At 53.0% G+C, this 22,439-nt stretch overlaps 2 protein-coding genes across 4 annotated transcripts; both read right to left on the bottom strand.

The window, feature by feature from the left end:
- Positions 1–4,411: 4,411 nt before the first annotated feature.
- ZSCAN2 (zinc finger and SCAN domain containing 2) lies at positions 4,412–6,124 on the bottom strand. Its single transcript, XM_033070757.1, is given in 4 exon segments — positions 4,412–5,229; positions 5,394–5,762; positions 5,949–6,009; positions 6,011–6,124. Coding segments are annotated over 4 exon segments (1,362 nt in total).
- Positions 6,125–11,277: 5,153 nt separating this feature from the next.
- Positions 11,278–17,573, bottom strand: RPP25 (ribonuclease P and MRP subunit p25). Of its 3 annotated transcripts, none has more exons than XM_033071142.1 (2): positions 16,666–17,573; positions 11,278–13,917 (listed from the first exon to the last, which is right to left on the bottom strand). In XM_033071142.1, exons 1-2 carry the CDS (start codon positions 17,227–17,229, stop codon positions 13,885–13,887), a joined length of 597 nt encoding a protein of 198 aa, XP_032927033.1. In that variant the 5' UTR covers positions 17,230–17,573; the 3' UTR covers positions 11,278–13,884. The 3 variants fall into 3 exon arrangements, with proteins under 3 accessions (XP_032927033.1, XP_032927034.1, XP_032927032.1); XM_033071143.1 differs by lacking the exon at positions 11,278–13,917 and adding an exon at positions 13,935–14,104; XM_033071141.1 differs by lacking the exon at positions 11,278–13,917 and having other exon boundaries at positions 16,033–17,573.
- Positions 17,574–22,439: the final 4,866 nt, after the last annotated feature.

Below are 22,439 nucleotides of genomic sequence, written 5' to 3'. Positions count from 1 at the left end.
TCTGATGATGGTCGTGAGGCAGATCAGGGAAACTCCGGAATGACCCTTACGGGTATCTTGGGGAGGAGTCTTGGGTGTGGGGGGCCTGGGAGGGGTCGCAGTGAAGCAGGAAAAACACTCTGTAACCCACAAAAATAAGTTCTAAGAGTAGGTGTGTATTTATTCAGCGTTGGGATGCATGGTGGACAGCTCCTCCAAAAACATTCACACCTTTGGCGACCTGCACCTCTCCTTTTATTCTACAGACTAGGAACACACAATTCACCAAATACATATTCATTACCTCTTCCCCCTTCATATGGAAATCAGTTTCACACCTCTTTGCTTCTGAACATCCTTCCTCTCTTCCTCTCCTGGTCGTCTGGGGGTCTTTGGGGTGAAGTAAATAGTCTTCCTCCTCTCAGTTGAACTTTTCCCCTTGCCTCCTTGCTCATGCTCCCTTTTTAGTCCTTTGGTCATTTTCTGCACTTTGATATCAGTTCTCCCAGTCGTAGGGGTCTGAGGACCCCCTTATCCTGTGGTGTCGTTGTCCTTGCATCCTGTTTGTGCATTCTAGCACTTGACCCCCACCTTGTAGCCTTGTTCTCCTCCTATTCTTGTAAATTATAGCAAACAGTACAGGTGCCAGTCCCCCTTTTAGTTAAAGCATTTCTTGATGCTTCATTCTCAATTCTCAATTTCTCTATTTCAAAATCACCCTAAAATTAGACCCTTGGGTCTCATAGGTTTCATGCCAGTTGTTCACAGTCATATTCAGGCACCCAAAATTCCCCCCTCAAATTCCCACATTTGGACCCAAAATTCCCAACAGAGATCCAAAAATTTCCTATAGAGAACCAAAACTTCCCATGTTTGGACCCAAGTTTCTCTATAGGGACCACAAAAATTCCCTATGGGATCCTCCAGAATTCCATTTGAGGACCCCAGAATTTCACAATTTCCCAACAGAGACCTAAAAATTCCCATGTTTGGACTCAAAATTTTAAAAAAATCCCGGTGGAGACCCCATAATTCTCAATATTCTCAATATAGGCCCCAAAATTCCCTACAAACACTACAAAATTCCCTTTACTTACCCCAACATTTCCTTATAGGGACCTCAAAATTCCCAAGAGACCTCCAAATTCCCTTTAAGGACCCCAAAATTCCCAAAAATTCTCTATAGGAACCACAAAATTCCTTATAGGGACTCAAGAATTCCCTGTACAGAACCCAAAGTACCCAGAAATTCCCTTTAAGAACCCCAAATCTCTCCTCCAGAGACTCTGAGACCCCTCCCAGACCCTTCTGGAACCCATATAGGCTCCACCAGTCCCCTATAGATCCCATAAAGATCACCTATGGACCTCCCTGAGCCCCCCAAATCCCCTATAGAGACCCTCAGACCCCTCAGTCCCCTAAAGATCCCCTACAGACCTCCCAGACCGCCTTTAGGGGTGCCCCCAGACCCCCACAAATCCCCTACAGGCAAGTCCAAATCCTCTATAGAGACTCTCAGATCCTTCCCAGTCCCCTATAAATCCCCTGTATACCTCCCAATCCCCCTTTAGGGTCCCCCAAATCCCCTATACAGACCCCCAGAAACCCCCCCAGGGCCATAAATCCCCCCAGGTCCCCTACAGATCTGCTATAAACCTCCCAATCTCCCTTTAGGGACCTCCCAGAGCCCCTCAAATCCCCTTCAGACAAGCCCAAATCCTCTGTAGAAACCCTCAGTCCCCCCCAGTCCCCTACAGATCCCCTCCAGCCCCACCGCAGCACTCGCACATGCTGGAGCCCAGCAAGGGCACCGGGTGCAAAGATGGCGGCGCCCGGGAGGCACTTCCGGGTTTTATGAGCATGCGCGGGGGAGCGCAGCAGGAGATGGGCGTGGCTTATGAGAAAGGGGGCGTGGCTCAGGAGAAAAGGGGCGTGACAAGCACAGGGCCTCGATCGGAATGAAAGGGGTGCGGTTAATGACGGACGAGTTATGGTCAGAAAGGGGCAGGGCTGGTAAATGGGCGTAAACTGAGGGGAAGAGGCGGGGTTAAGAAAAGGGTGGGAACTGTGAGGGGAAGGGGCGGGGTCAGAAAAGGGCGGGAACTGAGAGGAGGAAGGAGTGGGATCTAGGATGAGAATTATGAGGGGAGGGGTGTGGCACAGGGCCTATGAGGTCTCAAAAAGGGAACTGTTGGGCTAAAATCAGCCAAAGTGCTTCAAATGCAGCCTAAATCCACCAGGTTTGGCCTAAAACCCACCAAAGGGGCCTCAAATCAGCACAAAAGGGTTCTAAAATCATCCAAATGGACCTAACATTGTTCTAAAGAGGCCTAAATCCACCCTGAAACTCGTCAAGTTTGGCCTACAATGACCCAAAGAGGCCTAAAAGTCTCACAAAGTGGCGAAAATCACCTAAACGGCACCAAAATCCATCCCCAACCCACACGGTTTGGTGAAAGCAGCCAAAAGGGCTTGAAATTGCTTTTAAACCCACACAAAACTGCCTAAATTCACCCTTCAAGCTCCCAAATGGCCATAAAATCTACCCTGAAAGTTCCTGGTTTTGCCTAAAATCACCAAAATGGGCCTAAAATCTACCCTAGACCCACCTGGTTTTGCCTCAGATCAACCAAAGGGAACTAAGCACACCCAAACTGGCCTAAAACCCACCCAAGGCAACCTAAAATCACCCTAAAGGGACTTGATTCGACCTACAGTTACCCAGAGGCCCAAAATCCCCCCAAATGGGCTTAAAACCACCAAAAAAGGGGTCTAAAATCACCGATGCACCCTTAAGGTCCTCCCATATGGACCTGAAATCATCCAAACAGGCGTAAAATCCAGCCTAAAACTGCCCAGTTTGGCCTAAAATTACCCAAATGGGCCTAAACCGCATCCAAATGGACCTAAAATAATCAAAAGGGACCTAAAATCCAGCCTAAATCTGCCCAGTTTATCCTAAAATCACCCAAACAGGCCTAAAGTCTTTGAGACTGAGACTGAAACTGAGACTGAAACTGGCACCAGAACAGGCATCACAACCAAGACTGAGACTGAAATCAGAATGGAGACTGAGACCAAGACTGGGAACAGCACTGGGACTGAGATTGGCCGCGGAACCGGCACAGAGATGAGACTGGCACCGAGACTGGCACTACCATAGGACTGAGACTGAGACCAGCACTGCTCTAGGATCAGGAGCTTCAGACCAGGACTGGGCTCAGCACTGGGAGCACTCCAGGACTGCTCCAAGACTGAGATTGACACAGGGATCGGTACCAAGACCGAGGCCGACACCAGGATTTGGATTGGCACCAGGATCACACCATGAATGCTCTGGAACCTCCACATTAACTCTGGGGAGTTTTGGCTGTGCTCCTGCACAGGACTGGGAGGGACTGGATGGGACTGGGAGGGACCCCTGGGTGGAGTGGGAACGCCTCAGTTCACATCATTCCATTGCAACCATCCTGGTCCATATGGTCCCAGTTTGTACAATCCCAGTCCATGTGATCCCAGTTTGTACAATCCCAGTGCATATGAGCCTATTTTGTACAATCCCAGTCCATGTGATCCCAGTTTGTACAATCCCAACCAGGATGGCCCTGATCCATCTGGTCCCAGTCTGTGCAGTCCCAGTCCATGTGATTCATTGCCAGGGTCTGGAATTCCAGTTCCCAGCCAGGAAAATATGTTCTTGCCCTTGAAAGCAAAGCTCTTAAGAAGAGGCCAAAAGCCAAATGCAGCAAGATCTTACAGGGACATTTCACTGCCAGCCTTCAGAACTTCACCCATGGCTGCTGGAGCTCCTGCACTGGGAATTAAATCAGGGAGGGTCTTGGGTGGGAGCTGCCCTGGGTCAAGAGAGAAACAGAGCAGGCAGAGAGAGGCAGGAGAGCAAGGAGGACACCAACACAATCAGCTGAGAAGGTGCCACTGAAAACATAACTGGAACTGACTGGAAGTGAATGCGACAGAAATCAGGAATTGTGAAAGTTTTGTTTACTATCAAATCCATCCCTTGGCAGCCAGCCCCACAAAATCCCGATCCCACCGCTCCAAATTTAGATCCCACTTCTCCAAATCCTTCCAAGCCCTTCTCACCCTGGTGGCTGTGGAATCCAGTAAGGTTCATGTGGGATTGAGTTGTTTTGAACAGGGAACAAGCTACTTGGAGGTGGGATTGAGCCATTTTGGGTAAAAACTGAGGTGTTTTCAGTGGGATTTGGGTAGTTTCCAGGTGACAGATAAATCCCTCTTGGCTTTGGTGCACAAAGAGATGGAGAAGTGAAAAAAAATAAGGTCAAAACAAAAGGATAACCAGCCAGGTGTCTTCCCAACATGGATGCCAGGGAATGTGGGTCACCAGGGCTCTGCCAAACTTGGGTCCTCCAGTGGGGGGTGGAGTTGGAGCAGTGCACTTGGGGCGCTCTCAGGGCTTCCCATAATGGTGCCTCCGTTGGTGTCTGTACAAGGCTAGACTCTGGGAGGAGTTCTTCCCACACTGGGGGCACTCGTAGGGGCTCTGCTCTTTGTGAATCTGCTGGTACTGGAGCAGATAGCAGCTGATGCAAAACCTCTTCCTACACTCCTCACACTCATAGGGCCTCTCCCCAGTGTGGGTCCTCTGGTGGTGGATCAGGCTGTTACAGTGCCCAAAGCCCTTTCCACAGTCCCCACACTTGTATGGCCTTTTCCTGGTGTGGATGTTCTGGTGGCAGATCAGGCTGGAGAGCTGCCTGCAGTTCTTCCCACACACCTCACACTTGTAGGGCCTGTCCCCAACGTGGGTCCTCTGGTGGTAGATCAGCTGGAAGTTCAGACCAAAGCTCATCCCACACTCCCCACACTCGTGGGGCTTTTCCCTGGTGTGGATGTGCTGGTGGCTGATGAGGGTGGAGTTGTGCTTGAAGCTCTTGTCGCACTCAGAGCAGCAGAAGAGCCTCTCCTCCATGTGAATCTGCTGGTGCATGATGAGATGGCCACTGGTCTGAAACCTCTTCCCACATTTATCACACTCGTAGGGCCTCTCCCCGGTGTGCATGCGCTGGTGGGTGATGAGGTTGCGGTTGTGCTCGAAGCTCTTGTTGCAGTCGAGGCAGTGAAAGGGTCTCTCCTCCCTGTGTGTCTTCTGCTGTCAAAGCAGCTGGGAGCTGACCCCAAAGCTCTCCCCACAATCCCCACACTGGTGGGGCCTTTCCCTGGTGTGGATGTGCCAGTACGTGATAAGATGGGAGCTTTGCCTGAAGCCCTTCCTGCAGTCGGGGCAGCAGAAGGGTCTCTCCCCTATGGATGTGCACTGGTGCAGGAGGAGTGGGGTAAACTGAAACCTCTTCCCACATTTATCACACTAGTAGGATTGCTCTCCAGTGTGGATCACCTGGTGGTTCTTTAGGTGGGCGTTAGTCTTAAATTCTTCCCACACTCCCCACACTCATAGAGTTGTTCCCCAGTGTGGATCATCTGGTGGTGGATCAGGCTGGATCTCCATTTGAAGCTCATCCTACACTGCCTGCACTTGTGGGGCTTCTCCCCATCACCAAGCTGCTCACGGCCCACCAGGTCTGAGCTCTGGCTCCATCTCCAGCTGCCTGCCCGGCCCAGGCTGGGTCTTTCCTCCTCAGATCCCCATGATCTGTGTTTGCAGCCCCTCCTCGTGCGGGATCTCTGCGGCTTCTCCTCCCCGTTGGATTCCTGTCCCGTGGAGCCACTGCCAACGGCCTCTTGCACGAGGTTCTGCCGTGGGGATTTGTCCTCCCTGGTCTCCGTGCTCAGCTGCTTGTCTGGGGGAGGAAGGGCAAGGAGAGGATGGGATTTGCCTCCATGCCAGAGGGAAGGGCAAGGAGATCCCCCCAGCGCGTCCCCGGCAGGACGGGGTCGGCAGCGGAGTTGTGCTGCAGTCGGGGGCCGGGCTGTGCTGGGACATGGAGCAGGACAGAGGGGGAAAGGGGCAGGGACTTCCTCCTCACCTGCCTGGGGCTCCTGGGGCATCTTTGTCTTCCTCTCAGCCTCTTTCTCCTCCATTGGGCCAAGGGTTGGGAATGGGAAATCCTGGTTTGGGGAAAAACAAGGAATGAGCGCGTTGTGTTGGGGGCTCCTCCTGCCCAAGTCCATCTCTAGAGGTCCCTGGGCATCTGGGGTCCATCCAAACTTCCCAAACACCAACATTCAGCCCTGAAAATGCTTCCCAGAAGTTCCTGGGAATGGTCCCTCCCCTGTGGTGTTCAGGGTTCCCCCCTATCCCAGCTGCTGGGGGTCATGCTTGTATTGGGGGTCCCCCATCTACTCGATCCCCGCCCTCCCCAGGCTGCTGGGAGTCCCAGGAACCCGAAAAGCTCCCCCCTCTTCAGTCTTCACAATTAGGGATGCTGGGGGATTTTGGGGTCCCGGGGTCCCTTCTCCCCTTATTCTTAGCTTTGGGGTGCGGGGTATCCAAGGAATCCCCGCTGCCCCTCTCCAGGTTGTTGAGGGTCCCACCAATGGCAGGGCTCCCCCCTCTCTGGGCTCCCCACTTTGGGGTCCTGGGGGACGCAGGGCTCTGCTCCTCCAGGCTGCCTCTGCTGGCAGCTGCCACTGGGATCCCCAATGTCCCCCCAAGGGGCGTTTCCTCTCAACTTTGGAATTCTGCATTCTCCAAACATCCCCACCAAAAAAACCCAAACTCTGGGACCTGCCAAGATATCTGGGCGAAGCTCCCCCTCCCCAATCACCTGCAGGATTGGGGGGCAATGATCCCACAGCTGGGGGAATTGAATTCAGAGAGCACTCGACCTCATAGTTCCTTCTCTTTCTTGTTCCTCCTTTGTCCCTCCTCATCCTCTTCCTCCCACTCCTCCCGTGCATCCCTCCTCCTCCTCCTCCTCCCTAACCCACCTTCCTTCCCTTACTTCCATCCCTTCTCTCTCTCATCCTTCATCCCTCCTCTCCCATCCCTCCTCCTCCTCCCCCAGGAGCAGCGACACTCTCAGTGCCCCGTTCCCGAAGCCCTCACAGCCCTCGGGAGGAGCAGGGATGGAGCCAGGACAGGTCGGGATGGGCAGCGCGGGGCTCTTGGCTGCTCCCACCCACTAGGGCCGGGGAAAAGGAGAGGAACACTGGCATTTTCTGGAGACCCTGGCTGGCGTCTTCCAGCCCTTGGGGCTCCTCTCGGGAGATCTGGGAACGCAGATGCAGGTGGGGGATCCCAGGAGTGGCATCAGTGGGAGGGACTGGGCTGTACTCGGGTATCTGGAACCTTACTGGGGCAACTGGGACTGGCTGGGAATGACTACGAGCGTGTTGAGGGCAACTGTGATATACTGGCAGTGCCTGTGACCTTACTGGAGTGACTGGAACCAGCCTGGGAAAAACCAGGACCACGCTGGGGAGAACTGAGTCCACTCTGGGGGCAACTGGGAGTCAGTGGGATTGACTGAGTCTACACTGGGGACAACTGGGCATGACTGGGACCATGCTGGGTGGGACTTGGGATCATCTATGGAGTGACTGGGACTATGCTAGGGGCAACTGTGGGCAACTGGGATCACAATGGGAGCAACGGGGAACAACTGGAACCATGCTCAGAAGGACTGGGATCATACTGGATCATACGGGGAGCAACTGGAACCATACTCAGAAGGACTGGGATCATACTGGATCATACTGGCAGCCACTGGGACTGCACTGAGGGTGAATGAAAGAGGCTGTAAGCAACTGGGATCAGTCTGGAAGCAGCTGAGGACAACTGAGAATGACTGGGAACATGCTGGCAGAAACTGGGATACACTGGGAGAGACGGAAACCACAGTGAGGGGAAATGGGAGCAACTGGAACCACACTGGATGATGATGGGAACAGCTGTGCCCATGTCAGTCATACTAGGATCCTACTGGAACTAGCTGGCATCATACTGGGAGTGACTGGAATAGTACTGGGAATATCCGAGAATGACTGGGATCCCACTGGAATCAGACTGGGAGTGACAGGAAAAGTGCTGTCCACGACTGGGACTGTTGGCCTGGGAACCAAGAAAGCAGCCCAGCTTCTCAGGCTGCTCGAGCCTGGCTCTCAGGCTCTTCAAGGACAGAAAAACCAAAACAGAGATTATAACACCTGTGGTGTACGTGACAAGTCTCACGGACTAGGGGTGTCTTCTCCTTTGTCCAATGAAATGTCTGTAAATTATTTTCCATGATGTACACTATTTAAATCCATTATTTCTTTCAATAAATGCTCTTTCTTGCTCATCTAAGGAAGTTGCCATGTTACTGTGACTATCACCACTCCAGGAACCACACATGGTAACATGGAACCATACTGGGAGTGACTGGGAACAACTGGACCAACACTGGGAGTCACAGGGAGTCACTCTGGGCATTACTGGAATAATACTGGCAGGACCTGGGACTGACTGGAGTCGTACTGGAGATGACTGTAACCATAATGGGGGTGACTGAGTGCAACAAATCATACTGGGAGGGACTGGAACCATACTGGGAGTGACTATGGGTCTTACTGGGGTCATCCTGGGAGCCACTGGGATTACGGTGAGTGTGAGTGGAACCTGACTGGGGGTTACTGGGACCTACTGGGCGCATGTTGGGAGGAAAATGTGGACACATTGGGAGCAACTGGGATCAACTGGAAAGTACTGGAACCATGCTGAGGAGACTGAGGCCATAACAGGGATCATTCTGGGAGCAACTGACAGAAACTGGGAGCAGGCTGGAGACAACTGTGAGTAACTGGGAAAGACTGGCATCATTCTGAGGTAACTGGAACCTTACTGGGACAACTGGGATATAATGAGAGTGTAACCATCCTAGGGGACTGGAACCGCACTGGGAACAGCTGGGACAAAGCTGAGGACAGCTGGGACCATACTGGGGGGACTGGAACCATACTGGGGGCAACTAGGAGATAGTGGGACAATGCTGAGTGAGACTGGGGCTATTCCAGGGATCATCCTGGCAGGAACTGAGAGCAACTGAAATTATGCAGGCAGCAACTGGGATCATACTGAGATGGCAGTGAGAGCAGCTGGGTCCATGCTGGGTGAGACTGGGATCACATTGAGGGTGACTGGAATCATACTGGGATAGACTGGGAGTGGCTGTGAGCAACTGAGATCATGCTGAAAGCAACTGGGAAGAAGTGAGAGTGACTGAGAGCATGCTGGGAGTGACTGGGATATACTGGGAGAGACAGGGAGTCAGGGATTATACTGGAGGCTACTGGGGTCATGCTGGGAGTGACAGGGAGTAACTGGGATCACACTGGGGACCACTAGCCTCATACTGGGAGTAACTGGATTTAGACTACAAGTGACTGGGATCATACTGGGATGATACTGGGAGTGGCTACAATCATAGAGTGGGTGTGATTGGACCCTGACTGGAAGTTACTGGGAGCTACCGGGCCCGTGCTGGGAGCCAACTGTGCACACTCTGGGAGGACCTGGGAGCAACTGGGATAAAACTGGGGGCAAGTGAACCACGCTGAGGTGACTGGGAGTGTCTGAGAATGACTACTAGATTGTTCAGAGCAACTGGGACATACTGGGAGTGTCTGAAACCATAGGGGTGGTGACTTAGACCTAACTGGGAGTGACTGGTAATGTGCTGGGGGGAAAACTGGAACCATGGGGCAACTGGGGGCAAGTGTGAGTGACTGGGGCCCTGCTGGCAGAGACTGACATCATCCTGGACTGTCTGGGGTTACAATACAGGATGTAAGGTATCTATTCTATCACCATCTGTTGAGGGTGGGGGCAGTGATCCTTATCTCAACGGCAGATATTCTGCTAATGGGCCATCCATTGAAACCAGGCAGGGCGTTGTTCTTTATCTTTTCACAACCCATCCTTCCTCCAGGGAGTCATTTTCTGCTAATGGCCCATTGAGTCCCACTGTGGAACTGATAAAATTACTGCATCCCATTGGAAGTTGCTCCAGCCAGGGGGAAGAGCCCAACATTTCTTACCAAGATAAAAACAGAGGTTTTGGGACACTAAGGGAGCCCCTTTCTCCACTGGACTCCAGAGGAAAACCGGATTTCTTCATATCACCACTGGACCTCTGGAAGGAAACTGCACCTTGTACAGGAGCACTGCTCCAACTGAGCTACATCTGTCACTGCAGGAGGATGCAGCCACCATTGAATGGGACTGCTGCCAACACCCTGCCTGATGAGGTGTCAGGTTGTACTCTGACTTTGTCAGGGTTTGGAGTTTGTTTCTTTGCAGTACTGTATTTCTATTTTAATTTCCCTGGTAAAGAACTGTTATTCCTAATTCCCATATCTTTGCCTGAGAACCCTTTGATTTCAAAATTACAATAATTTGGAGGGAGAGGGTTTACATTCTCCATTTCAAAGAGAAGCTCCTGCCTTTCTTAGCAGACACCTGTCCTCCAAACTAGGACATGGACTCATACTGGGATGGTACTGGGAGTGACCAGGACTGTGCTAGGGGCAGCTGGGAGAGCTGGGAACACATTGGACCAAAATGGGAGGAACTGGGAGCAACTGAGATCGTGCTGGGGGCAAGTTGCATCATAATAGGGAATGGCTGGGTCTGACGGCTCATACTGGGAGAAGCCACTCCCAGCACTGGCACCCCCAAACCCCTTTCCCGGCTGTGCCGCCCCTCCAGCCTCAGCACCCCCCGCCACCCCACCACACCCCTACAATCCCGGGGTCCCCTACTCTCAGGGTCCCCACTTTGGCCATCTGGGGCTCTCCTCTCTCTGGGTCCCACTCAGGGAAGGGCACTTCTGAGGCTCCCCCAAAACGATGTCCCCCCTCCCATCCCACCGGTCCTGCGCGGTCCCCACATGGCCCCTGCAGAGCTCACAGACCCACCCTTTTCCTTGACCCTGGGACCCCTGGGCCCCCCACTCCTGCATTTCCCAGCCCCCAGACACTCCTTTCTCCCACTGAGGACACCTGGGAACCCTATTTCCAGCCATCCTGGGTTTCCCTGCCCTGAGCTGGGAGTGGGGACCCTTGGAGCTCCCTTTCCTGGACACAAGAACCCCCTTAACCCCACCCATCCCACCTCTACCCACCCCAGCCTCCCCTTTTCTCAATCTTGGAACACCCAAACACTTCCGTCTATCTCTGTTCCCCCTTTCCTTCACCCACAGCCCCCGGCCCCAAATCTCCGTGTCCCCCCAGTTCTCCTCTCCCTGCATTACCTGGCTATGGCACTGTCGGAGCCCAGCCCAGGGTTCCCCCGTTCCCATCCATGGGGTCTGAAGTAAACAATCCAGGAGACCATCTCCTATTTTAAGGCCTTTATTAAAGGTCAGCTTTGGCTGGGGAACCTGAGGGGTTGCGCACACCACCGCTGTTCCTGCTGGACAACGCGAAGGAGAAGGAATTCAGCTTTGCCAGATGACAGAGCTGGGGCTTCTGTCCTCAAGAGAGTCCCTAGGAAGACACATGCTGGCTCTTGGACTAGGGGTGTCATGCTGACCTAGTGCTGTTTAAGTCATTGTCCTGGTTTGGAGGACAGCTACTGCCAAGAAAAAGGCAGGAGCTCCTCGTGAAATGGAGAGTGAGAATGGCCTCCCTCCAATTTATTATAATTTGGAAATTAAGGGGCTCTCAGGCAAAGATATGGGTTTAGGAATAACAGTTCTTTACAAATTTATCTACAAAACAAACAAGAACAACATCAGCTATGAAAATCAACAGCAAAACAGAATGAAGTTGGGGCCATTTTCCTTTTTTTTATCGCAAATTTTAGGAATTTTCTGGCCATTTCTCGTGCAATTTCTAAGGGATTTTTGCATTTCTTGGTGTGGATTTTTAGGGACTTTTCTGGGTTTTTAGGCTGAGTTTTTCCTGAGTTTTTCCTGATGCTTTTCCCAATAATCCCTGGAATTTTGATGGGTTTGGGGTGTTTCATTGCAAGGTTTTAGATTTTTTGGGTTATTTTTAGAATATTTTTGGCTATTTTAAGTCAGATTTCCTTCAGAATTTTGCCCACCTGTTTTGCCCTTTGATTCCTCAGAAATCCCTGGAATCTCACTGGATTTTGGGGGTACTTTTGTTTTTTTAGTGCTGATTTTATGATTTTCTGGCCATTTCTCGTGCAATTTTTAGGGGATTTTTGAATTTCTTGGTGCGGATTTTTAGTGAGTTTTATGGGTTTTTAGGCTGAATTTTTTCTGGGTTTTCCCCCATGATTTTCCCAATAATCCCTGGAATTTTGACAGGTTTGGGGTTTCTCAGTCCTAATTGGATTTTTTTGGGGTCATTTTGCATGCGATTTTTTTAATATTTTGGCCATTTTAAGTCAGATTTCCTTCAGAATTTTGCCCACCCATTTTGCCCTTTGTTTCCTCAGAAATCTCTGGAATCTCGCTGGATTTTGGGGTTATTTTTGACAAGAGAGGCAGAACACAGGGCTATGTAAGGCTTCATGGGAAAATGCATCACCCGGAGGTGTCAGCAGAAGCAAAACCTCATCAGGCTTCGTTTCAGTGTTTACCGTGGTAGAAGGAGAAGATGATTTGCTTCTGCTAGAGTGAAAGCGCACCAGGACACAAGAGGTGAAGAGCCTGCAGAGCAATAGGCTTGTTTGGGCAGTGTACTGGCACCCCAACCTCATGCTCTGCGGCTTTGTTCCTTCCCCATTGTATCCTGGTGCACTTTCAATCTGTCAGAGGTGAATGGTTGTCTGCTTTTCGCACAGCAAACACTGGTGGCAGTGAAACACTCTGATATTTCGCTCCTGCTGAAACCCCTCCATGTGATGCATTTTCTGACGAAGCCTTACATAGCCCTGTGTTCTGCCTCTCTTGTCTACTGACTTGAAATGGAAAGCTTTTCGGATACATTGGGCAGAAAAGACCAATGCCTACACATCCTTCATTATCCCAGCTCCTTTCCCAGATGCGTTGCTCTCTTGAATGTCTTGGGCATAGAACGACTAATCCAGCAAGTACTCCTCTCCTGCCACATTTCGATAAACGGGAGCAACACGGACACTTCGGACTCTGCCCATAAAAGCTCAGAAGCGTACATAAAGGGGAGGAGAAAGCATGCACAGCACATGATCTTTCTCTAGAATAGACGTGCTGAGACGTGGCAAAGCTGAATGTCATGGCCGGGCACCACTTCTTGCTGGATCGCATAAAGCCCAGAATGAAGAGGCAATGCGCCGGGCTTGTGCCAGCAGCCTACCAAACTGCAAAAGTCCAGCAAAAGCTCTCTTAAAACAGGAGTCAGCTGAAAATGCTCTTGCTGCTCGGAAAAATAGAGCGCAGCTGTTGAACACCTCTGCACATCGCGATCACCTTCTTCTTACAGCTTCACTGTTGCAGAGTTTTGGAACTGAGAAGGCATCCTTCAAGTACGTGTTCTCCAAAGAGCTCTGAAACAGTGCAGAGCACACTGCCTTTCTGTACCGTCTTTCTCACACAGGTGTGCACTCTTGCACATTTTGCACTCTCGCAGCTCAGTTGCCAACTTTCCTCAGCTGCTGTCCTAAAAGAAGCTCTGGAAGTAAAAGCCAGTGCAGGGCAGCCCTTCCTGCTTTGCCTGCATAAGTTCATCCAGCATGCCAAGTCATGGTGTCTTCTCTTTCTCCAGTGTACCTACAAATGTGTTCTCAGCATCTAGGATCCGAATAGCAAGCTCAGTTTTTTCCACAAAATGCTGGAAGAGGAATAGGAAGCAGCAAAGCTAACTCACATGCAATTGCCCCTAACCATTTGCCACTTACAGCCAGTACGCTGCACACACCAGCCTGGTACTCTGCTGCTCCATTCTTCGGACATGATTTTCTGGTGCGCTTTTGTTCTCCCAAGAGGCAAATGGTCTTCTGCTTTTCACACAGCAAAGACTGGTGGCTGCGAAACGCTCTGAAGTTTTGCTTCTGCTGAAACTTCTCTGCTTGATGCATATTCCCTCTTAGAGCTACATAGCCCTGGGTTCTTCTTCTCTGGTCAACTGAATTGAAAGAGAAATCTTCTCAGTAACATCTCGTGCAAAGAAGAGAGAGTTTCATGCCCAGACCCACTTCTCTGCGGTGTCACTCTTTGCCATTTTGTAATTCAAGCAGATATTGAAGAACTTCAAGGCCATTCAAGGCTTTGCTGGGCACAACCAGAAACACTCAAGCTGGAGTACTCGGGAGCTGTTGGGAACATACAGACACACTCTGGAACACGGAGACACACTTGGGCACGCTCGACCAAACTCAGGCAGTCTCTGGCAAACTCACACACACTCGGAAATCCTCAAATACACTCGGGCACATTCGACAACACTCAAGACATTCGGGAACACGCAGACACACTCGAACACTCTCACACACATTCATGAACACTCGGTCAGACACGGCCACACGCGGCCACACTCGCACATAGTCTGGCACACACGGGTCCAATCATGCACACTTGGCACACTCAGTCACAATCCGGCACTCTCGTTCGCTCAAAGGCACTCTTGGCCATACTGAAGAACACTAAAGCAAACTGGGGCACACATGGACATAGGTGGGAAAATGCAGGACCAGCACTGCCCAGAAATGTGGAAGGATTAGGACCTAGTTCTGTCCACCAGGGGGAAACACTGCCAAGGGATGGGGAGGCTGCAGTACAGGGTTGTATCAACCAGGGGGCAGCACGACTTGGCAAGTGAATGGTTGCAGTACCTGTAGTGTCCACCAGGGGGTAGCACTGCTGGGGGAATGGGTGTCTGCAGTACTGGGTTGTGTCCACCAGGGCACAGCACGGCCATGCTATGGGGGGCTGCAGTACTGGGTTTTGTCCACCAGGGCGCAGCACTGCCCATAGGGGGCGCAGTACGTGGTATGTCCACCAGGGTCAGAAATGCCCGCGAATGAAAGGGGCACAGTACAAATTTGTCTCCAGCAAAGGCAGCAATGTCCATGGGGACGCAGTACCGAATTGTGGCCACCAGGGAGCAGCACTGACAGGGGATGGGAGCTGCAGTACCAGATTGTGTCTGCTAAGGGACACCTCTACTGGTGCTTGGTTGTGATACCAGGTTGTGTCCACAAGGGAGAAGCACTACTAGGGCCACGGGGTTGGAATACCCGGTCATTTCCACATGAGGGAATCACTACTGGGGGGGGGGGGGGTGGCTGCACTACTGGGTGGCATCAACAAGAGGGTTGCATTGCTCAAGGGGTAGTGATGTTGGGGGTCGCAGTACTGTGCTGTATCTACAAAAGAGCAGAACTGCTCGGGAGGGGTGAGGGGGCAGAGTTCTAGGTTTGTCCAAAAAGGGGCAGGACGGCTGGGGGCAGACTGCAGCACAGGGTTGCATCCACAAGGGGGCGGCACTGCTCGGGTGGTGAGGCGCTGTATTACTGGGTTTGTCCACCAGGGGGAAGCACAACCCGGGAAGTTGGGGTGCAGGACAGGGCTGTGTCCAACGTCGGCAGCACTGCCCTAGGCATGGGGGGAGCAGAAGCGAGTTGTGCCAACCATGGGGCAGAACTGCCCGGGGGCTGGGAGGCTAGAGTGCCGGATTGTGTACAGGGAGATAAGGCAGCTGCAGCCAGAGAATCCCTCACATGTGGATTTTGGGAAGAGTTTGCTCCTTAATACCGATTAATTCATCCCGCAGTGCCCCCAGGAGCTGGGAGTCAGGTGGATGAGAGCTTGGCATCCCATAACCTATCCCCCAAATCTCCCCTGTCCCCACTGGAACTGGGGCTTTGCCAGGTGCTGCTGTGCCACCACAGGAGACCCCAATCCCGTTCTTCCAAGGGACAGAGTTTGGCTGGGATCCCCTTGTCCTGAGTTGGCAGCAGCCTTCACTGTGCTGATCCATGCCATGGCCAGCATCCAAGATGATCCCCCCCTTTTCCCATAGACACATCTCAATTATTTCTAAAGAGCTTTTATTTTCCATTCATTTCTCTTTACCCCCTGGAAGTAGCAGGGATTTTGCTCTGAAGCACTCTGCAGCCAAGGCACGACCCCAGAACCTCCTCATCCTGTGCTGGGCACTGCATCCAGTGACAATAACCCCCTGCCCCATACTTCCATTGCCTCCAGCTCCCGTGGTTTCTCCTGTCTCCAGATAAGAGTATCCAATGCAGGTTGTTTTATTTCCTTGTGCTGTCCCACAGGCACAGGGCAGTGTTTGGCTCTGTGGGTGCAGAGAGGGAGCAACCCCCATGCTTGTTTGGGTGGTTTTTTTGGGATGAATCACAGCCCCACAGGATGCTGAGCCCGGCATTAATAACTCCGACAGCTCCTCAGCAGCGGGTTTGATAGTGAAGGTTTTATTCCCACAAGCTTGGGGCAAACCCATCTCTGGTGATGGATGAGGCGTTGCAGTGGGGAGCGGTGCTGCTGGTCCAGGCACCCCTCAGCTGGTCCAGTTCCGTGGGAGTCGCTGCAGGATGTATCTGGTGGTCACAGAGTCCCTGGGTGGCTGAATTAGAGGTCACCAGCTCCCCCCACCACATCCTCACCTGCTTCAATCCATAACTGAGAGATCCTGGGTTTAACCATTTAACCCTCATGCCAAATCTGGGGACCCTCCACCCACAGGGGGTCAAAGAGCAGCGAGTGGGGACAGGTCAGGGGGAGCCTGCAGCCCACCAGTGACCCTGCAATGAGTGGATATTCCTGCCTGCTGGGGTGGGAGGCATTGGGGTCAGTGGTCCAGTTGGCCAGCAGTGGTCCCCGAGCCCCTGGGGCTGTCAGACACCTGTACCTGCAGTTTCTTGGGCAGTAGCTCCTCGCAGGGAGGCGGCAGCAGCCGCTTCAGCCCCTTGGTGGAGGATCCTGACGTGTCTTCCCCCGCCTCACGCCGCTGCTCCGGGGGCTGGTATCCCGCCTGGTTGGGATCCAGGGGGTCCCGGGAGAGCAGGATGCAGATGGAGGGGACGTTCTTGTGGACGGTCAGGTTCTGTGTGGGGCCGTCAGGCGGCGGGTCCTGGTTCTCCCAGACCTCCAGCACGGTTTTGTAGCGTACCTTGGTGACCTGGTGGAGCCCTCCCAGCTTGCGCTTCATGATCTCCACGCAGGTGATGGTTTTGGTGACGGCCCTGCCGCAGCCGCTGAACACAATCTGCCGCCTGCCCTTCAGCTCCATCTGGGCCATGGCGAAGTTCATCAGGTTCCTGATCTTGCTGCCCTCCTTCACTTTCATCTCCACCACGTCCGGGGGCAGGTCTGGGAAGGGCAACGGCATCTCCTGCTCCGAGGTCCTCACCTTTCGGAAGTTCTCCATCCTGGACTGGGCAGCAGGCTTGGCTCTCCCTCCTTCGGCAGCCATACTCCACCTCTTCCCCGGGGATCCAGCAGGCTCTTAGCCCTCTGTGACCATAGCAGTGCTGACCTTGCTGCCCTCCAGCCCAGCCCTGCGTCCTGCAACCGCCAGCCCTTTCCCCTCGGCTCTCCGGGGGCTGGCAGTGGGCTCAGTGGCAGTGCCAGAGGCTGTTTCCTGTGGGAGACAGGGATGCAGGATCCCCCGGGTGCTCCCAGTTGCTCCCAGCAGGGATAACAGTCGGCTCCAGCTCTCGGCGATGCTTGGGTTCCTCCGCTCCCACTGCAGCACTCGCTTCTGCTGCTCTTTGCTTCATTCTGGACTTCAGCAGCCCCCAGAGCTGTTCTGTGTAATTAGCAGATCCTCCCCCTCTCCCTCCCCTTCCTCCCCTCCTCCTCCTCCTCCTCCTCCTCCCCTGCTCAGCTGCCCATCCCAGCACCCAGCTCCTGCCTTCATCCCTGCCAGGCAAAGGGGAGCGCAGGGAACCCAGGTCTCTGTCCCGGAGAGACAGGGAAGGAGGGGAGGGTGGAAGGCAGAGGGAGAAGCTCATTCTTGCCTTCATAATGTTCCCAAAGTCCTGCCCCCTTAAAGAGAACCTGGTCCCTTCTCTCGGCGCTCGCTCCTCTCAAGGACACCCACTGCAAACTGCAAATGTCACCCTGCCTGACTGCCCTGCAGCATTCCCAGCGGGATGCAGAATCCCAGCCACGCTGTGTCCAAGGATGGCACACAGAGGCAGCAGGTACTTCGGGAAGTACTTTGGAGTCTGAGCTCGACCCTTGAGCCATGAGAGAAGCCGCTGGAACCCGCAGTCAGGAGAAAGCCTGGCAGATTGCATAGCAGGCAAGTGTGCATCGAGTGTGCCAGGGCTCTGCTCCCCCCAGCACCCCGCATCCTCAGCCCCGGCTCTGCCGACAGGAAAACCTCTCAATTCCCAAAGCTCTGAAGAGCAGATGCCGTGGCAGAGCTGGTTTTCACGGGCAATTTCTCTCTCTCTCCCCCGCTCCTCCTCCTTCCCCATCCCTCCCTCTCCCCGCTGCTCTCCCAGTCCCTGTCCCTCATTCATCTCCACATGTCCAACGTGGAGCTGCCCACTGTGGGCTCACCATCACATGTACCTACAAACAAATCCCAGAAAATCCCTGTTGCAGATCAGGAGCTGTCCCCTTCCTGCCCCCAATCCCTTCCCGGGACAGAGGTGACGTCCCTGCCCCAGGCTGGCCCTCTGCCCACCCCTGTCACCTGCTGTCCCCTGCCGCCCCGGTGGCCGGGGGATCATTGCACAGTGGAAAGACATGTGAGTATTGACTTGCAGTCAAATCTTGTTGGCCTCTGGAGGCCCCTGGATTGGTTTCACTCCTTGCAGGGCTTGGAAAAAAATTAAAATAATTTTAAAAATTAATATCAATCAATCAATCAATCAATCAATCAATCAATCAATCGATCCCATGTCCGTGGAGGTGAAGGCAGGATGTGGCTGTCACCTCCTATCCCACATTCCTGTGGTCACCAAAGCAGCTTTCTGTGGGTACCACTGCCTAAATGGGGGTGGATATGGCATATCCCCAGATCCAAACACTGGATTGGGGTCTGGGTGGGTCTGTGGGCAGTGGGATGGGATTCTCCATCCACAAGCAGTGTGCTGGAAAACCCCTGGAGATGCAGAGCATTGTTTCCTAATCCATCTAACCCTCCCTGAGGCTCCTTGGGCACAGACAGGGAAACTGAGGCAGAGCAGGCAATGCTCCCAGGCTCAGTCCCAGCACCAGATCCAGGCTTTGAGCATTCCCAAGTCCCTCCTGGTGTTCTGCAGTAGTGAGCAAACTTATTCCCTGTACTCCCACCATGGATTCCTCACAGCTATGAGACAAAACAATGACATTTCTCCATCTTTCTATTTGACAATACTTCACAGAATTGTTGCAGAAGGCACTGGGCTCCTTCCTTGGACAGGCAGGGATGGATCAAACCCTTCAGGGAAATTCCTGCCTTCAAAATGTGTTGAACTCCTGGGGAAATAATTGGGAAGGTTTTCAGGGACTGAAAAATCCCTCAGGGTCATTATCCAGGTAGCCTGGGAGGGTTACATGGGCATGGAGGGCTGACAGCTCTAGGGCTCTGGGCAAGCCACGTGAATCCCTGGTGCTGGCTGAACCACCCAGCCCTTCTTTCCTGGCCCAGAACCAGCTCCTGCCTCCCGTGGCCCATTTTCCATGGCATTGTGGTGCTTCCTCACCATTGGATGATGGAAGCAGCAGCAGCAGCTTCTCCCCCCCATCTCTAATCGCTGCTTAATGAACTCTGCTTATCACAGCCTCCAAAATGGAGGTGGGGGAGGTGCAATCACAGAAAGGCTTCCAGAGGGTGCAAATCCCCCCAAGGCCAAGGCTATGCTGGGAGCAGTGGGGGCATTAATGACAGGGGCTTTTTTTCCCTCTGCAGCGCTTAAAATGTAAATGAAATTCATTATTAGCAACTCCGTTGCTAATTACCATCTGAAGCTATTCATTAGCCTGTCAGCTTATTTGTTGGTGGACAACAGAGTGGATGGGTTACTCCAAGCCAAGGAATAGCTGAAGTGAGCTCAGCGGGGTGGCAGAGAAAAAGCAGGGATGGGGGGACAAAGGCACAGACAGCTCCAGCCACGGGGGATCAGGGAAACAAAAGCTGGAAAAGAGGATAGAGAGTCCATTAAAATGGAGAAGAATCAAATGGGAAAGGCAGGAATGGTGAAAAAATAAGACTAAAGGAATTGCACACTGAGTATTTTTTGTCAGTCCTTCCTGAGCAGCCATTCTGGTTACAGTGGGATCCAGGGACTGATTTCTTCTTCCCTTTTCCCATTACAGTTTCTCTCTGAGCATTCCAGTGCCATCCCAACCCCATGCCAGAGGAGTTCCAAATCCCAAATCTTGCCTGGTCCCAACCCCACAAGAGCTGCTTGGGAGAGCAGCCAAGAGGAGAGCTGGTGGTGGCAAGAATGGAGAGGGCTGCTGGACACAGCACGGAGCCCAGCCAAACCTGGAAAAGTGGGGAAAAAACCCCAGAAACATATTCCTAACAGAGATCAGGGCAGCTGGAGAGGAGCAGTAACCCGAGCCCCTGTCCTCCACCTGCCCTCTCCATATTTTCTTTCACCCAAGGTGGCCCTGCTCGGGAAGGGGACGGAAAGTGGGAGCATCCGATACAAGGAAAGTCTCGGTGCCATCGTCCATCTCTGCGTCACATCGGCCCGGCTCAGATCTCAGCCTCTCATCACATTGCACTCAACAGCGGGCTGATGCCAGGGCTGATTGTAACCCTGGCAAAAGGGGTGCAGAGGGACCCCCAGGATGCCACAGCTGCAGGGATCCCCTGCCCCCATTCCAACCGGGGTCCTGGAGTGCTGCTTCCCAGGAAGAGCTGCCTGAGGACGCAGTCCAAGGTGCAGGGGCTGTGTCAAGATGCCAGAGGAACCCTCAGAGCATCCTAGGGTGGCACCAGCTCTCTGCTGAGTTCTTATCCCTACCATAAGCAGGAAATTACAGAGCTCAAGATAATCCTCATTTTGAATAGCCTGACAGTAAAAGAAAAGGGAAAAATCCCTTTCATAAGACAAATCCCTTTGCAGAGCTCCAGGATGATAAGCAGAGGGATGTTGGAAAGACCCTGAGGACATTAATAAACCTGAATGTTCCTCACCTGGGACCCCAACCCACGTCCTGCCCGTGGCCCAGGAGCTCTTTTTAAGCTCAACCCAGGGGTCTCAGTCCTTGTCCCAGCTATGTCAGGACTGGTCTCTGGGTCAGCTGCAGCTGATCTGGACTCCAACCTACAGACTGACCTTAAGCTGGACCTGTGGATTGATTTCCTTTTTTTTTCTGAACCTGTTTTCTTGCTGGGAATTTGCTGTTTGATCTAGCCTTTTCTTTGGACCTGCCTGTCCTCCCCAGCCTGCCCTGCTTAGGCAGTGTGGGATGGGCAGGGAGGTCCTTCCCTCTGTTATCTCTTGGCTCTTTGGGCATTCTCTGTGAAGGAGGGGAGCACACATCCATTTGATTCCTGAGTATCCCTGACTGGAAAACCTGCAGGCAGACAGGAATGTGGTAGTACCAAGGGCAAGGATCAGCTCTGTAGGTGACCATTCCCAAAGCCTCAGTGGGATGGGAAGGTGCTGAGGCAGGAGAGATGCAGGTGGGGAGGAAATTTAGGTGAGAGAAAGCTGGAGAGATGAGAAATAAGGGACAAGAAATCAGCCCTAAATCTCCAGTGTGCTCTGCCCACAGGCAGAGCCAGAGCAGCTCTCCAAGGCACTGAGCATCCCCAGTGCCTGGCAGGAGTGGGAATTCATTACCCCATCCTCCCTTCCCTGCTGCTGGGCAGGGCATGGAGCATGGGGGTCTCTGCTCTCTGTGGGGAACACCTCAGGGTCCAAGACCCAGAGAGGGGTCAGAGTGGACAGCTGGGCTCCCTGCTATGGGGTCATCTGTGGCACAGTGGTTTCCCTGCTTTCCTCTATTTTACCATCTGTGAAGCAGGCATTTTCCCTGTTTCTGCCAGGTTTTCTTCCTTGCATCCCCTCAGCAAGGCTGTTCCCCTGCTGGAAGGGTTTGGCCACCAGGGCTCACTGGTGTAAAGAGATTTTGCTGCTTCCTTGTCCAGCTGCTCTCATCTTCCCGTGGTGGGATGTTGTCCTTGCTTCCCCTTCATGACCCTCGAGGCTGGACCCCAGGAAGGGAGGATGATTTAGTTGACAAATAAAGTAATTTTCACAACACTTCACTGATATTCTCACAAGCACTATGGCAGGAGGTCCGAGTGGTGTGCACAGAACTCTGTGTGTGATGACACTGAGAACAAGGGACACAGCCTGTGGAGCTCTTGGGCTGATTTGGGATTTATATCCCTTTTAGGAGCTTTTGAACTCTGTCCTGTCTATGAATCAGTCCAGCCTGTTCCCCTGCCGTCTACATCCCATTGCCTCCTGTGTGCCCTGCCAGGGACTGTCCCCCAGAGCCCCTGCCCTACCAAGGCTGGTCTACCCACATAGTGTTTGCCATGCCCTGGGTAGGGGTCACTGCAGCCTTGCCCCACAGAACCCCCATCCCTACAGAGCTCCCCAAGCCCCATAGAGCACTCCCAGCCCTATAGAACCTGCAGACCTATAAAGCCCCCCAAGCCCCATGGACCCTCCTGGTCCCATAGAGTCCCCTAAGCCCCACAGAGCACTTCCAGCCCCA

Source organism: Catharus ustulatus, chromosome 12, assembly GCF_009819885.2.
Source record: "Catharus ustulatus isolate bCatUst1 chromosome 12, bCatUst1.pri.v2, whole genome shotgun sequence".
Lineage (NCBI taxonomy): Eukaryota > Metazoa > Chordata > Aves > Passeriformes > Turdidae > Catharus > Catharus ustulatus.
The sequence above is the reverse complement of the archived record's forward strand: the minus strand, read 5'-3'. Positions and strand labels throughout refer to the sequence as shown.

Coding starts and splice junctions, on each gene's coding strand:
- RPP25 (XM_033071141.1), bottom strand. CDS start 17,229: ATGGCTGCCGAAGGAGGGAGAGCCAAGCCTGCTGCCCAGTCCAGGATG.